This window comes from Filicampus tigris, chromosome 14 (assembly GCF_054856515.1).
Source record: "Filicampus tigris isolate MCC_2025a chromosome 14, RoL_Ftig_1.0, whole genome shotgun sequence".
Classification (NCBI taxonomy): Eukaryota; Metazoa; Chordata; class Actinopteri; order Syngnathiformes; family Syngnathidae; genus Filicampus; species Filicampus tigris.
The window spans coordinates 22,613,637-22,629,642 of record NC_141230.1 but is presented as its reverse complement, the minus strand read 5'-3'; the positions used below and the strand labels follow the sequence as shown (position 1 = coordinate 22,629,642).

Below are 16,006 nucleotides of genomic sequence, written 5' to 3'. Positions count from 1 at the left end.
CACAGTTATGTTTACGTCAGTCACAGTGGCACATTTCCAATCCCATTCATCCATTTTTGGCCTGCTGAACCAGGCTGAGTAAAGCCGGCCTTCGTTTCGCGGGAGCAACAGTAAAACTGCGATGGTCGATTGTCTTTATGCCTCCGGAGCAATCATTTCCTCTTTGAACCTTTAAGATCCCGTCGCACACTGTGCAACGTGGCCAAACTTCACTTGGAATGGATCCCCGCAAAAAAAGAACAGCTGGCGACTCACACCCACACTTGGAGCCATTTGATATAAAACATGCTGAGATGGCTTTTAAGGCTCCGCATCCAGAATATTGCAATGTATCACATATATTAAACTATACGAAGATAGCTTGACGGCCGAGGAACACGCGAGGATGCGCCCAAGAATAAAGTAGAGGGTTGGGATATTTTCGGGAGCCGCCGGCGTGCTACGTACATCGCCCGAGAGCAATTTGGCGACAGAAACTGCAAGAGTCATTATTTAATCCGCAGGTAGAATCAAATTAATAAAGTGTTGTAAAACACATTCAGTCTATAATGTATTTGAATGGCTTGGCAAGGACGCAGCTGCCAGCTGGGCCTCGCTAGCTTAGAACCCCAAAATGACAGTCGGGTTGGGCCGCATCACTCGGCGGGCTTACTGAATGACATGTCCAAAATACGACGGAATTATCAAGTGCTGTAACTCTTTTTAATGAGTGGCCAACTGTTGACAACCAATTTTTCTGTGATCCGAAATTTGAATCTTAGTGTCGCAAAAGGTAACGGCCATTTTTATAAATGACACATTGTATCACATGACGTTGGACGGAAATGACATTTCCGGGTACAAAGCGAGATTCGACGAGCCACTGCCAAGCCGTACCAATGCAGTCTATACGGCGTGTATCATTAACTATACTGTATTTATCATTTCATATATCCCGGAGCTAAAAAGCGCTAAAAAATGCACAGCGCAGTCATTGAATGGGGCCATCAAATAGTCGTACTCCCTCAATTCTTTCATCTCTTTTCATTTTTATCATAAAGTTGGCAATGCATTTCTTATTGGACAATTGAGCCAGGTTGTTTGTGGCTCAATAAAACAACCATACAGTGCCGTATATGCGGAACCAGTATGTTCTGGTTCAATCGCCAGGTGTGCCGGTGTGAGTCGTCGACTGTAATGAGTCCACCCTTTTCCAGTGTTTCATTCGTGCCGGGCTGCGCCACATAATGTGCGGTGGGCCGAGGGGACGCAAGAGCAAGGTCTTGCCGCGGTGGGGGTGGTGCCCATTTGATACAATTCAGGAAAAAAACAAGTTCCCTTGGAGCCCCACGGTTTGCCCCACAGGGAACAACTGGATGGAATTCAGTCCGAGCCACACTCATTAGTATCTGTGCGAGTCGCGTCTACCTCCAGCATGACGACACATATCTGCTTGACACACTGGATGATGGCTTCTGGGGTCCCGGAGATTGTCACGGCGCGCTCTGTCGAGTTGGGGAGCATGTCCCCCGCCACCTGAACCTGCGCCCCTGTGGACTAGACATGCAAGATGGCCTTTTTAATGTTGACACGGGCTGCAGCGCTAAAGGGACATCGGCTCAAAGCTCTAATTTTCCATAGGCCGTTTTGCACATAACTGACTTCTGTTTCATTGAAGCGGCAATTTGTGAGATTTTGGCTGAACTGCCTTCGTACTATCAAGGCCTTGCTTCCGTGTACGACTGGAAGTGCCTCGGAATACTTTTTATTGCTGCTACTTAGGCTGCTCTAAGCACGCACCCTGAGGTTCGCCGTCGCCTTTGGGCCAAGGGAGGCAAATCGGATGAAATGAACTCATCTCACCAGAGGGAAAGAAATGCGCTGCGGCGCTTGATTGTGATAGCTGGCCAACAGCCAAAGTTTTTTTTTTTTTTATCAGATGCTGCCCATGCTGCGACGCTTTGAGAGCCCAAAGAAATCCGCACAACGGGGGTGTGTGAGTTCTGCCGCGTTGAATATCACTTCCTAATAAGTGTCATATTGCAAAAGACATCCACTCCTTATCCCAAAATGGCTACAATCCTTATTTTGAAAAATCCTTTGAATGGGGTGGCATACGGACTGAGATTGAAGAGGTTACGGCAAAAAATAAGATCCAAAATACTACAATATAACGTCAAACTTATCTTCAAATATTAGCCTTAACAATAACTGTCTTATGGATGATCTCCGCAACAACCCAGGCTAACCTTAGCCCCGCCCCGACATACAAAGCTTGTCTCTCAGTCCAGATTTATCACATCAACATACTTTCTTGACACAACAGTACCCCTTTCCTATTTCCACAGGGATTTGGCAGCATCTTGTGGATGTTAAGTGTGCTGTTATTATTTATTTCATTCTTTGTGGATTTTGACAGAATAACATCAGAGACTTTGTGTTATGACAGCTGTGAACTATTTTACATTATGAAAAAAAAAGCACAATATGTCTCATTCAAGCGATCAAAATCCATTCATTTTTTGATAGTATATGTCATGGTGAAATTAGATTATTCCAATTTGCAACAAGCACAACAGAAAAGTTTCATACGAGCCAACTCAAATGGATGAGTAGCAATTTGTGGGGCACAGGTTTTCCTACCTCTCTCATTTCTTTGATTTTGGAACCTCCTTTTCCGATGAGAGAGCCACACTGGCTGGCTGGCACCACCAGCCTTAAGGTGACCGGAGGCTTGCTGGTTGCCGGGCTGTTGCTCATGGAATTGATGATATCCTGCAATAAAACAACAATTTCACCTTGCACCGGGAACATTGTCTTCAGGTGGCCTCAAGAATTCCTCAACTTCAAGTTGGCACTTGGAACTGTCAGTATAATTCACTTTCTTAGCAGGTGTGCCAAAGCCATTTGAGTTGAGGGGCCACATTCACTCCAATCGCAGACTAATGAGCTATAAATAACAACAATCACATGTCCCCCCTCCAAAACGATTAGAAAATACTCAAATGTATTGTTATATGGTTGCAAAAAAAAAAACCCTCAAGATCTAGAAATTGTTTTCGATTGACAAATTTCTCCATCCATCTGGGAAACTTCAACTGACTTGAGCATACAAAATAAAGTGGCAGCTTTACAGAAACAAGATGCAGCGGTCCACCTACCTTGTAAACGTATTCATAAAAACACGTTGCGGCAAATGCATGAAAAATCAAAACTTTTCAGTTGACGTGTTCGATCTCAATGGGCTGTATCGGACCCCTGATGGGCCGGCGTTTGACATCCCTGATTTAAACGCTGGCGAGTTGCAAATTGTGATGCAAAAAAGACGTAGTTGTCAGCGTCTTGCTTAAGCCGCTCACCTCCTCAAATTTGTAGGCAATCATGGCGAAAGCCTTGAAGATTGTGTCCGTTGGTCCAGTGATGGTGACTATCCTCTCTGGGCAGTTGCCTTCGGAGATGTTGATTCGCGCGCCGCTCTGGATAAAAGCAGCATATTGCATCATGTCGCTTACAATCATCAAGCGCAGCACTGAGAAAATGCTCACACGGATGATCACCGAATGGATACCTGCCCCCTGTGGTTCAGACATTTACCAGCGCGGTCTTAAATTCAATCTGTGACCACACTTGTAACTTAAAACACTCTCGGCATCTTTCCCCAGTAAAAGCGGAAATGACATCAATGCACCCCAACCCGAATATTTGTGAGTTAATAGGAAAAACAACACTTTATATTTTTATAATTCATAAATTTTTTGGAAAAAAAAACACATACAGTAATGACATACTTGATTAGAATGAAAAGAATTACATTTCTGGCACATTTGTTTGGCTTCAATTCAATGGACTATGTACTGCCCCTTCTGGCGTGCACAGTACGGCCACTTGAGGGCAGCACAATACAGACAGAAGCACACAAAGAAGAGTGAAAAAAACATTGCTAAAGTGTTTAAATTATTTATTATGTCTAATGGTAAAGTCCAATTTTGTTAAGCAAGGACAGGCAACTGATGCGTTGTCCTGTGTTCAGCCTTTAAATTGAATCTATTAAATTTGCAAGCTGAAGAATGTGCTGGATACTTTGCTTGATAAAAATAGATTTTACAGTTAGTCTTATTGTGTGTTTATACATTTTATATCCCGGAGATGCAAATGACACTGACAGGGTGGAATGGCCCCTAAAGAAATTTACATGCTACTGTCTAATGAAAACCATTTGTGAACACATTTTGTCCATTATTCAATGATGGGAATGTAAATGTTATCCTACTGAACCTCACCTCTTCACGCATTTTTTTCACCGTTTCCCCTTTCTGGATGAAAAAAAAAAAAAAGAGCAACAATTACAAAACGTCAAATTTACAGGATGTTTGGAGGGTGTAAATCAACATACCTTTCCAATTATGCTTCCCACTTCCTGCAAAAAAAAAACCCACAAAGGAGAGAGTGTTTCCATACATTTCATGACAAATGGATTTTTTTTCTTTGCCACTGTGCTCACTCGAGGGAAGCTGAGGTGCACTGGCCATTTGCATGCAATCGCTCTTTGCGAGCTCTCTGTGTGGGGAAAGGGCAGAGAAGCAGAGAAGCGGAGAAGCGGAGAAGCAGCTCTGACTGCGTGTCAACATGCCGGCGCCTTCCCAAGTGACTGCGGGGACTTAGTGGACGTCCGGTGTGACTTGTAAGCCGCAGGCTGCCATGCTCCCCGAGTAGATATTAATAGTCAGAAATGATCCCTCAGACTTGTTTCAAAGTTGCCTCACTGGATACTACAAGTATTTATCCTTGACTTCCCTTTTTGCCCTTTCTCTAAACAATTCACAACTGCCAAGGGTGGATTCAAAGTTAGATTCAGTCACTGCTCCTGTGGAGCCCCCAAATGTCCTAATGCTGTCTCAACAACTTCAAAAGAAAATCTGTAATAGGTGTGTTATTAAATGTGGCTGAATATGATTTTGTTCGTAGTGAAACTGCAAGCAGTGATGAATAGGCCCGCATCCGATTCAGACGTTATGCTAAAAAAAGCTTTGCAATTAAGCAAGCCTCATCAATCTGGAACCCACGCTTCCAATTGGGGCTCATTTGGCCAAATTTCCCAGTAGTTGTCCATCAAAGTGCAACACCCAAATGGCTGCTTCCAATCAAAATGGCTGACTTCCTGTTCAATTTGCGCGCAGATGTCGCCGTGTTATGATCGACGTCGTCTTATGACAGTCTGCGCAATTTTATGGCATTCGCTCAAACCGCTGTTGGGGGATCATTTTCTCCAACTGGCCAGTGCAGGGACGGGCAACTGCAATGCTGGGTCGGGGGGGGCACAATTTGTCATCAGTGCTACTGGGGGGGCTTCACATGATCACACACGTCCTAACTAGATGGATGCCAAAAATGCCACTTTAAATATGGACAAAATATAAGGAACACGCTTCATACATTTCAATTTTCATCAGCCGATTTTCAACGCACGTATAAAAGATCCACTTTTCTAAGCCAACAATAAAGGCTTTGAAAATGACCACATCGTGTATTTTTTTATTTCATCTGGCATTTTATAGGCATATGCATTTTTGTTTTACTCTCTAAACTATCATAGCGCAAATATCATTTTAGGGCATTTACAGTAGGCTACATACCGAAAAACGTCCGTTTGGGGTGGGCTCTTCGTTTGTTCCAGATATCTTAAATCCGTCATGGAAAATGTCATATTTGATATTGTGTAATTGTTTTGAGTGTGTTTTTCTAGCCAACAACGAATCGTAAATTGTGGTCGTGACTCAAGAAACATATGGAAAGGTGGAGATGTGAAGTGTACTGCGCGTTTCCCCCGACCGCCACCTTTGACCCCCCCGTGAGGCCACATGCTGTTTCTTTCTTGCCTCCGTTGCGCACCTGTCCACGTCTGTGTGTAGTTTGCATATTGAGCAGATCATTTGCATGAGGGAAGATTTCAGACCCCCTCTTGGCCAAACCTTCGAGATGCCGCGTCCATGTCGAACTGTCTGCCCTCATTGCAAAGTGAATAAACTGAACAAGCAACTTCAACAATTCAGGTATTCTCCAACGGAACGAGTCACCCCCCAATGAACGTTAAACCCTCCAATGCTGAACTGATGATACAAAAAAGAAGCTCGCCGACTAACTCTGGCAGAGCGCGGAACAAAAGGGAAGACAATAAAAGCATTTTCACTCCTAGTAGCAGCACTTCGTACACTCATCAAATCGTGTGCAGATCTGCAATGTGGCGCATGCAGTTCACACATTCCACATTCATATGCTCGGGACATTCTCCCCATCGTCACAGAAAGTAGCATTCAGGGTGTCTGCTTACTTTTCCGTGCATGAGGAGGCGGATGGTGAGGGTGACATTGAGGCCGCCCTCCGACTGGACTTGGGTCGACTCCATGGCGAGATGCCGGAATGGGGGAGGGGGAGGCTCCTCCGAAGGAAATGGAATATGATGGGATGCCAGCCAGCTAGGCACCTGCCAAACGTCACGCAGGGGCATAAATATTGAAGCTCAATCGATGTATTCAGTATTCAACATGGGGCCACAAAGTGTACAAGTCAAGTCACGATGAGTCTTTGTCCAGGAAACATCGAACATTAAATGGATTCACTTGGATTCATTTACGCATGCCTAGATGCCAACATAGAGTATATTAGTCACATCCAAATACAGGAGAAGCATAGGAATTGCATAATTTATTTACATCTAGTGCACTGAAAAATGTAGTGAAAAGAAGTCCACAATTGACGGACTTGGTCTCTGAAGATCTTTTTTTTTGTGTGTGTTGGTTTGTTTTGTTCTTTAATTTGCAATTCACAATTCAGTGGGGATCTTGTTGCAACAATAACGATCATATCTCAGCGGGAGAAATGGTGCAGAATGTGTGCTCGCAGTTGACACTGAAGAATAACAGCTCTGGCCAGCAATTTACATTTATTGATAATGTGCAGTCTACATTAGTCTAGGCTCGAAAAGAAAAACATGAGCACAAATCAAAGAAATACTTTGCCACTCGTGCAGTCGGTTGTAAATCCATCTTCCTAGAGTGATGTGGTGATACCGGGAAGCGGGACTCAAGAGTTTGAACCTCCTTCGAAGCACACTCGCCAATCAGGTGACTTTGGCTTGGTGCGCTCGTTTACAAAGTTGGCATCTCCGTTTCATTCGCAAGATTTATAACAAGCGCGCCATGAGAAATGATGAGACAAATTCTGACTGCCATCATCCGTCACAAAGACACAAATTAAAATAACCATTTTACAGTTTGACAGACACCGCACGCTAGTTGAAAAAGTTCCTTTCATTGAGTCAGTGAAGGCAACAGATCCGAATTTCCCAGTTTCGGATCTGAGTTGACAATGCATCGGGTTGATTGTTCTTCTTGACCATGGCGCTTTTCCAAATTGAGCTTGTAAAATAAATATGCCAGCACTTCTATCTCCATTTAAATTTCAGATAAATCAGTTCGTTACTGTATATCGCCCTCTGCTGTTTGACTGAAATTGACATCCAACTGCCTTCGGGCTCGCATTGCCAGAAAACGGGTGAGCCGTGACCTATGTTGCCATGTTGACTCAAAATGACAAGGGGCAAGAAGCGGAAAGGTTCAGATTGCACAAGTCAATCTCCGTAGTGACGGAGCAGCAGTCCAAAACAAAGAATAGCAAACCAACGTCGCTACTCACCAGATGTTGCGCAGGTGATGCTTTCCGAGGTCATAAAGGACAGCCGAATTGAGGCAAAGGGATCAACAACGATCAGTCCGTCAGTTGTCGGACGTCCTCTTTTCAAGTCGATGAGCAGCCCATGCTGACTGACGTCTGTCACAGTGAAACAAACAGCCATCAACATAAACGAGTACATCCGCGGCCCGCCACCATTTGCCTCGCTTGACTTTCGTTGTTGCGTGCTCATTATTTGCGACATTGAAACGAATTTGTCAGCAAAACAACAATTTGGCTTCACTCCTGTTGTTGGGCAGCTTTATTGGATTACTGGCGAGCTCCACGTGGATTTTAGGATTCCCGCAGATTGTTTTTGTTGGCCTTTCATAACATCACATCCGTATATAACTCTGTGAACTCTGCAGATCAATACACACCCCGCAGTCTAAGGTCTTTTTCTCCTGCCGTGCCCTCTTGACCATGAGAAGCTGCAGGACCTAAAGCTGCTCGCCTCCCGACCACCTCTGGAACTTTTGCCCTCTCGACAGCCATAACTTTTTTTTTCAAAAACTTTTTCAACTGGCATAGTTTACGAATGAAACAATTTTACTCATTGTTAAAAATACAGTATATATTATTTACCACGCTCGTATAAGATAAGTAGCCTGAACATGTTTGATATTTTCCTTGTACTATAGTTGTGTTTTCAAGGAAAAGAGTGCTGACGTAGTACAGCGGCGCCCCAGCGTCCGCGATTGACTAGCCGTCTTTGCCTGTGACCTTAATTACCGTATATAGTATGAAACATTTATCAAAAGACAGCACGGTGCCCAAGTGGTTAGCAGGTCTGCCTCGCAGTTGAGATGTTGCGATTTCGATTCTTTGATTCTCCGGAGTTGTTGCATATTTTTCTCCTGGTAATCTGGCTTCCTCCCACAATTCCGGAACACGCATGTTATCTTCATTTAAGACTCTAAATTGTACGTAGAGATGATTGTGAGTTTACACTTCTTCCGCGGGAGTCCCAAATCCCAGTTGCATGCCCTGATCACGAGCACTTACTTTGGAGCGATTTCCCAGCGGAAAAAAATCCAGTCAGGCTGGAAATGGAACAGGACCTAGCTGAGAGAGAGGAGACACATACGGAAGTAAATATTGGATGACAAATGAGACTGCCTTCTGCAGTAAAATGAATTATTGTTCACGTTAGAGTCACCGTGGTATTGTTTCTATTACTGTTTATATCCTACATTGTGAAGGTGACTTGTTCTGCAGACATCAAGATCAACAGATGTCAGGAGGCGAGTCTGTGAACGAAACAGAGCATTTTGATTAGAATTGTAGCGCCATCTACCGCCCACTTTGAAGTACATGTCAACACGGAGGCCTCATTTTGCAGCAGGATGTTGCTGCCCTCTTTTGGCCTTTTACCACAAATGCACCTTTGCTTTTTTTCCCACTGTGACGTAATATTGACAATGTAGGAATACTGTACATTGTGTCAGATTGGGAAACATGTACAATATAACAAAGAGAAATAATTTAAGAGTGACAACAAACATGAATAATATGACTGACGATCCAAAACCTGTTAACTTAAAACTATATATTTTACTTTGTTTGTAGACTAATTAAATAGCCCTGAACATATTTCTTATGCATTTTTATCAGCTAAAAGCCAGAGGGTCAAATTGACCCCAAAGACCACCTATACAGTGTGTAGAGGGCATTGAAAATATATCATCATGTTCATTGTATGTTCCCATTAAACTAGGAAAATAAATCTATTTGAAGATGTTAATTTTCCTGTTAGGTTGGTTTCTTTTGTATCGCAAAAATCTTGGGTCATTTTGACCTGGGGCGTATTTGATCATCAAAAAGTGGCACAAACTGGGAAATGTGCCCAAAATATTGTTTATGTTTTATTATGAAGTCCGTTACCGACTATTTTAATCAGATTCTTGTGCATTATTTTGTACAGTTAAAATGGTATTAATATACAAATATGTGAAATCAAACACATTCCTAGTATATGTTAATTTTCACAAACATATATTGGTGTTTCTAATAATTTATAAAATGGGTCAAGTTGACCCGCAACATGAAAAAGGAGTGTTTAGTAAGGAGTCAGTACTGAAGTGCCTTTCCCCTGGTTAAGTATACTTTGGAGTCCACTGTGACCTTTTCCTCTAAAAGCAGAAGACAGGAAGGGAATAATGTGAATAATCTTTGCCCCCGCAGACCCCCCGCCCCCTCCACACACACACACACACACTCTTACACATTAAAATAATCCTCAGAAGCAGCAATCTGATTTCCCCTCAGCTTTTGCGCCGCAGCAGAGGAGTGGCTGGCGTGCGGAGGTCCCTCTGGGTAAAAAGTCTTTTACCACGCAGTGGGAAAGTCAATGGAAAGGGCCCCCGCTGCGGTCCCATGGCACTTTGAATATTTCATGATGAAAAAGGCTAATGCTCCTTCTACTTAGTGTGGCTCTTAGACTCTCATTAAATATCCTGACAGCATCTTCACCTCAGATTTCCTCTTCTGAAACACTTGCACCCTTCATTCACACCCCCAAATCCAACACACACAACACACAGGATTTTCGTGTTGGCTACACCCCCAACTGTAAATGTAGTCTGCACGGGCCAAAACACAAACCTGACACTCAGCGTAAGTGTGCAAGAAAGAATCCATTATTAAGCGGTGTACACACGAACCGATGATCAGGCCGAATCTAATCACCCGCCCCCAACACCAGTACACCCCCCCCCCCACCACCACCACTACCCGCCTCGATTGACATCTTCACTCACGTAGCCACTTTGGAACATCCTCATTCGCTCACTTCCACGTCTCACAACAGGCCGGACTTGCACACAAACACATTCATTCAAGGTCTCAGAGACCACTGCGTACAATTTGAGGATGTGATCCCAAACCTGCACCTCACATGCATATGTTGGAATTTATAGGCACGAGGCTTCAAAATACAGACAATTAACATCTCTTGGTCTCTAGAAAGTAACCCCCGCGATAAATGAGGCATTACTGTATTGAGCCAAAAGATAGATTTACTCTGTGCAGAATATTACACAAGACATGTAATGCCCACGTGCGTCTGTTTTTGCACACACCAGTAGAGTCACAGCAACCCAGTGCTCAGAGCAGGCGAGCAAACGGGCAGAAGAAAAGCTTACGTCTACAAACGCTTTCCTAAAAGGAGCCATGCAGCAGTATGCGGTCATTTTCCGCTCACAGAGGCCACTCACGGGAGCTTAGCCGGAGTCATCAAGGCGAGCAAACGGCGCCTCGCTTGAATCCTGACCCTGGGCGCAGCACGGAGAGCATCGCTCAAGTCTGGCTTGTGGCCTAAGACGCCGCTTTGAAGTCATTCAGAGTGACCAGATTGATTGTGTAGAAGATGACGCGGCCTTGTCGTTGATGATGAGGCATTAGTCATGCCGTATTTCATGTGCATCAGCTCTCCCCACTGCTGCCTTTGAGGGATTTTTTTTTTTTTTTTTTTGCTTTCAAAGTCAGAACCGCCTCCCAAGTCAAGTCAAAACTCGGTAAAAGATGATAAAGGCCTAATCCAGAAAACGCTCAAACTGCAGTGCGTTTTTTTCTTTTTTTTTTCAAGGGAACCTACCCTCAGCTTCTTTTTTGAGGCTCTCCATATTTCTATATACTCGGTCACAGCTTAAGATTCTTCTAGATGGCGCCAAAGCTTTCTCGACTAAGAAAGTACTTGATGGTACAGCTCGACTATGAGGGGAAAATCTTTGTGTCAGGGAGGGGATAAGTTTAGCCCGGGTTTTTAGTGGAGATTATGGAGAGTCTTCTTCTGCATGTGCACAGTTTTGCTCTGCTGAGTGTCTCTTAACTCATTCGCTGCCATTTACGTTGACATTCGTTAGCCGTGAAATTCAAGCTTCTGAAGACGGTAACTGTAATAAAAAACAAAGGCCAGTAGATGGAAGTATTGTGTCCTTATGGACTTCAGGAAATCAGCACAGCTTTCGAGCCGAAGCTGATTAGGCGGTGCATGTCGGCTTGTCACATTGCTAATGAGGGAGAGAAATGCAAACATGTTTGAAGACGGACAAGTTTAGACGCCTCACACTCAAACAGAATATTTAAACGCATGGATGGTATAGACAGCATGTATCGCGATCATGATAAAAGATGTTGCATTCCATGGAATGAGTCACACAAGCCATGCGATGACTTTCTCAGTTGGATATTTGTAAATAAATTATTTTGCCATCAAAAGCCCTTTCTCAGTCTTGGTTTTTTTTATATGTATAGGTTGAGGTGACACAAAATAAGAAACATTAGCATCAAAGTCACATCTCTGCTTGACATTTTTCACAACAAGCACGTTTTCTCCATTTATTAATCAGAAAGGGGTTTGCTGGTGAAACCAACCCTTCTTCTGCAGCTGATGACAAAAGAATGGAAAAACCAAGGAAAAACATTGGGGGGCGTCAGTGAAGAAGAGTTGTTGTTTTTTCGTAATTGGTGGTGCTTATATTGTCACAGAAGACAATAGTCCGTGGGCCTTGGGGGGAAAAAAAAACCAGTCAAATTGCTTTCAAACAGTTGGTAGTATGGCACAGGCTTTCGGATGTGCAAGCAAAAGTGCAGCAACCAACTGCAGGGAGGCAAGGAGTCGGCCCCCCAAAATGTCTTTATTGACAAAAACAAGGCACGTGGAATTACCAAAATCCTAAATGAACAAATCACATAAAAAGTAAGGTCCAAAGTAGCAAATTATACTCAGGTAAAAAACTCCAAACTACAAGAAACACAGCATGACTTAGTTTAACGTGACTAACAACAACATCAACAATCCACTGCCAAAGGCTGAAAGAAAACAGGGAACTAAATACAAGCAAAATGACGTGATAACGAGGCACACCTGGGCAAGACGCGAGTGGCTGGAGGGAGCTGATTGGTCGACACAAGATGACGGGCTAACGAGAACAGGTGGAATGAAAAGGAGTAGACCACACTTAAGAAAAAAAGTGAAAACATGACAAAACCAGATTTAATCCAAATCAAGCCAACAAAAACACAGATCATGACAAATTATGGGCAACTTTGCTTTAAAAAGGACTGTCAGTTAGATAAGTTAAGAAGCTCAAGCTAACAAACAACAGAGCTGTCATTTTTGTAAAGTTAAACTGTTATACGTACACTGTACACGTTTTTATGTTAGACCGCTAACGCAGAAACCCCATTCATGTATTTTTTTTTTAATTAGAAAAATCGACATACGTGTTTTTCACAGGACAGCGACAAAATTATTAAAAAGCATATTATTGTATAACAGTCAAATGTCCTGCCTGTAATTCATATTTCATTGATGTAAGACCAAAACAAAAAAAATATTGTATTCAATGTATATTTTTTTTAATTCATCCGTTGATGAATCAGTTACGTGATTTTTTTTTTTTCCCCCGCCAAATTTGGAATCTGGATGTCCTCTAAAAAATCGATCAGGCAATACTTTGAAAATTTGAGCTTCACAAACGAGAACGGCAGAACACAAACGCTATTAAAGGACATTTTATTCTATCAGACAAAAACCTTGAGCGCCCATCTACAAGCGTCACAACCACACAAAGGCACGATAATTTATAGCCATATTTCCATAATCCTCCATTTAACATTGATATCCTTTCTGTGACCTCTTGATTGGCGCCATGCATCTACGCCGGGCCCGTGATTGGCGCTTGTGTGTATTGCGGGTCGGTCGGTATAGGTACGAAAAGCAATTGGCGAGGCTTCAACCCTAGATGGAATTGCCAGTTATATATCTTGATGCCGGACATATTTATGCCCAGAGAGGCCGGCTTGTTCTGCCGGCTCATCAGAGCGACTGGCGAGCGCTGGAGAGCGAGCGTCTGAGCGGGGGGGTTTCGGGTGCTTCCGCTGCGCGCGCGCGATAACAAGACTGCCGAGAAATTATACACAATAGATGGAGATTGTTTCCGCTCATTTGCACGTGTCATTTTCAACGAGACGCGATCTTCAATTAGTTATCGAAGCTCAGCCCAATGAACGGCCTTGTGGGGGAAGGAAGCTCGTGACCCTGAGTGAACTGAGCCCACCCACTTTTTTTATGATGGACTAACAAAAGGCAGAGGGCGGCCATCTTACGTTGCCACCGTTACTGACTACGATGGCATGCAGTCAATAACTCCTTTCAAACCCGAATATTGGCAGTATAGAGTTGAAGTGCACAGCGAATGGTTTCGATTCCACTTGCTATTATTCAACATGTAAGAAGTTGTGTCGCGATCCTTTTGTGACCCATATTTGAACAACGCCACACTGCTGTCTGTCGCGCTTGCCGGTGCATCTGACATTCCGAGCGCTCGGATAAATCAAGTCAACCGGTTGGATGAAAGAAAGGAGGTATCACGAGTTTCCCCTAAGCCAGGGTTAATGTGAGCAATGAGCTATTTTACGGCGTCTTCCACCAATGACAGCATGATAGAGGTGAGCCCATAAGATTTTTTTTTTTTTTTTTTAATCTTAAGTGAGGACGCTAGGCATCCATGCTTGTCCCGCCGCAGATGATGACCTCTAACTACAGACTATCTTCAATTTATTGTTGCAAATAAAGATGTCCAAGGTGGCCAATTAAACATAATGAAGAGCAAGAGGAATTCAAACGTTTTCACAGACATGCCACATGCAAAGATCTGCACACTAAGTGACACTTGCATCGTGCGTGAAATGCTGCAACCACAAGTGAAAATTGCATTTATTGTCTTTATGGCTGCTCGCTTTTGTTTCCACCACCATTGCGCAAACAAAAGCTGCTTGCTTTTGCCATGGTTACAAAAGCTGTCCTCAGCTGGGGCTGAAGTGTTGCTTATTTTAATTCATGAGAAAGGACCGCCCCCACAAAACAGTCCAACTTACGGCCGGCGTGTGAAGTTTACTCAAATTTTGGATCTTTGTGCTGCTATGACAAAAGCGTGAACAGTCACGTGATGAAGACACCTGTTTAAATTTGTGGGGAAAGAAATCATAACATTTCTCCCCCTTAAGCATCGATGTGCAACAAAAGCTTTGAGAAGAAAAAAAAAAAAAAAGAGGACCGGGTGTTTTTATCGCCTAGAAAGCCTTTCCGGTTAGGTTTCAGAATGGCACAAAGTCATTATGGGTTTCACTGTGTGTGTGTGCGTGCGTGCGTGCGTGCGTGCGTCAGGGGAAACCTAATATCCCGTTCGACTAAGCAGCATTTGACATCCTCACACCTTCAGTAAAGAGACGCCTGGGCTTTGAAGTCTGCGTCTTAAAACCTCTTAATCCCCAAGACGGGGGGAAACATGAACAACCTCCAACATGCAAATGTTTCATTTTGACAGTATGGATTCGCATTGCAGCACTTTTTACACGTTTACTGGTGACTTACAATTGCTTGTTCAGAGCTTCCACATTGCAGATTGTCGTGCTTGCGAGAATCAATAACCAAGAGATCACTTTTGATTTTCTTAATCAACCTACAGCTGTCCTGGTCTCAGTCAATTTGGTTCAGCTGGAACCTTTTTTTTTTTATTATACTTGTCATTTTGTGGTATTTTTGTTGTCTTTATGCCTTCCTGCTCTGTAAAAGTGCTTTGTAAACAAATGTTAGAGGAACTACAGTTGATTGTTCATATCATTATGAAAGTTTTCATTATGTGCAAAGATGGGTTGGAAACGGCAGAACTGGGCAAAGAACGGCCCGGGGGGCCCATCCGGCCCGCCCACAGTCTCCGACTGGCCTTTACAGTGAACCTTAAGTCAAAGTAATGAGCTGCTTTCATTTTGAAAGTCCAGCTTTTATTTTGAAAGTGTTGCTTAAGTGTGAATGTTGGAACAAACGAGGTAGCGAGCAAGAGCCATGCCTTGTGTCTGCAAGGTTGTTAACTTAGCAAGCGCCCCGTTAGCAACTTTTTTTTTAATATACTGTACATATTGCGTGTTGTATAAGTCATCACTGTATCATTATACATCACTGTCAATAATATTTAACTTCCTACTTATATTTTCGATGAAAATTTGTATTTAGTATATCATAACAATATATCTACCCCCGCAGCAACTTATCGAAACTAGACAATATGCTTTTCCTAAATCAATACATGACACATCAGAGAAAGTTGATGTTAGCATGTTGGCTTGGCCCTCGGCAAGTGTTCCAGTTTCTCACGTGGCACTTTTGCAAAATTAATTGCCCACCCCTGGCCTATGGCCCCCGCAAAGTCCTCCGTTGCTTAACAAGACATTTCGGTACAAAAGCAACATTCCGGAGTCGGGCCAGAAAGCTGCAGCGTTGCACTGCAGATCTTGT

The 16,006-nt window shown here is 43.3% G+C and overlaps 1 protein-coding gene across 7 annotated transcripts in view; it reads right to left on the bottom strand.

Annotated features, from left to right (window-relative positions):
* Positions 1-16,006, bottom strand: part of pcbp3 (poly(rC) binding protein 3) — a 44,433-nt gene that overhangs the window by 22,060 nt on the left and 6,367 nt on the right. For 6 of the 7 annotated variants that reach the window (XM_086051316.1, XM_086051319.1, XM_086051320.1 and 3 more), the window contains exons 2-10: positions 8,901-8,957; positions 8,713-8,772; positions 7,672-7,806; positions 6,308-6,460; positions 4,373-4,396; positions 4,260-4,292; positions 3,339-3,455; positions 2,623-2,754; positions 1,408-1,536 (exon numbers count right to left, since the gene is read on the bottom strand). In XM_086051316.1, coding sequence (XP_085907442.1) covers positions 1,408-1,536; positions 2,623-2,754; positions 3,339-3,455; positions 4,260-4,292; positions 4,373-4,396; positions 6,308-6,382 — 510 coding nt within the window. In that variant the 5' untranslated portion in view covers positions 6,383-6,460; positions 7,672-7,806; positions 8,713-8,772; positions 8,901-8,957. Of the gene's footprint in view, positions 1-1,407; positions 1,537-2,622; positions 2,755-3,338; positions 3,456-4,259; positions 4,293-4,372; positions 4,397-6,307; positions 6,461-7,671; positions 7,807-8,087; positions 8,217-8,712; positions 8,773-8,900; positions 8,958-16,006 lie in introns of those variants that run through there. The other variant, XM_086051317.1, reaches the window with a different exon arrangement.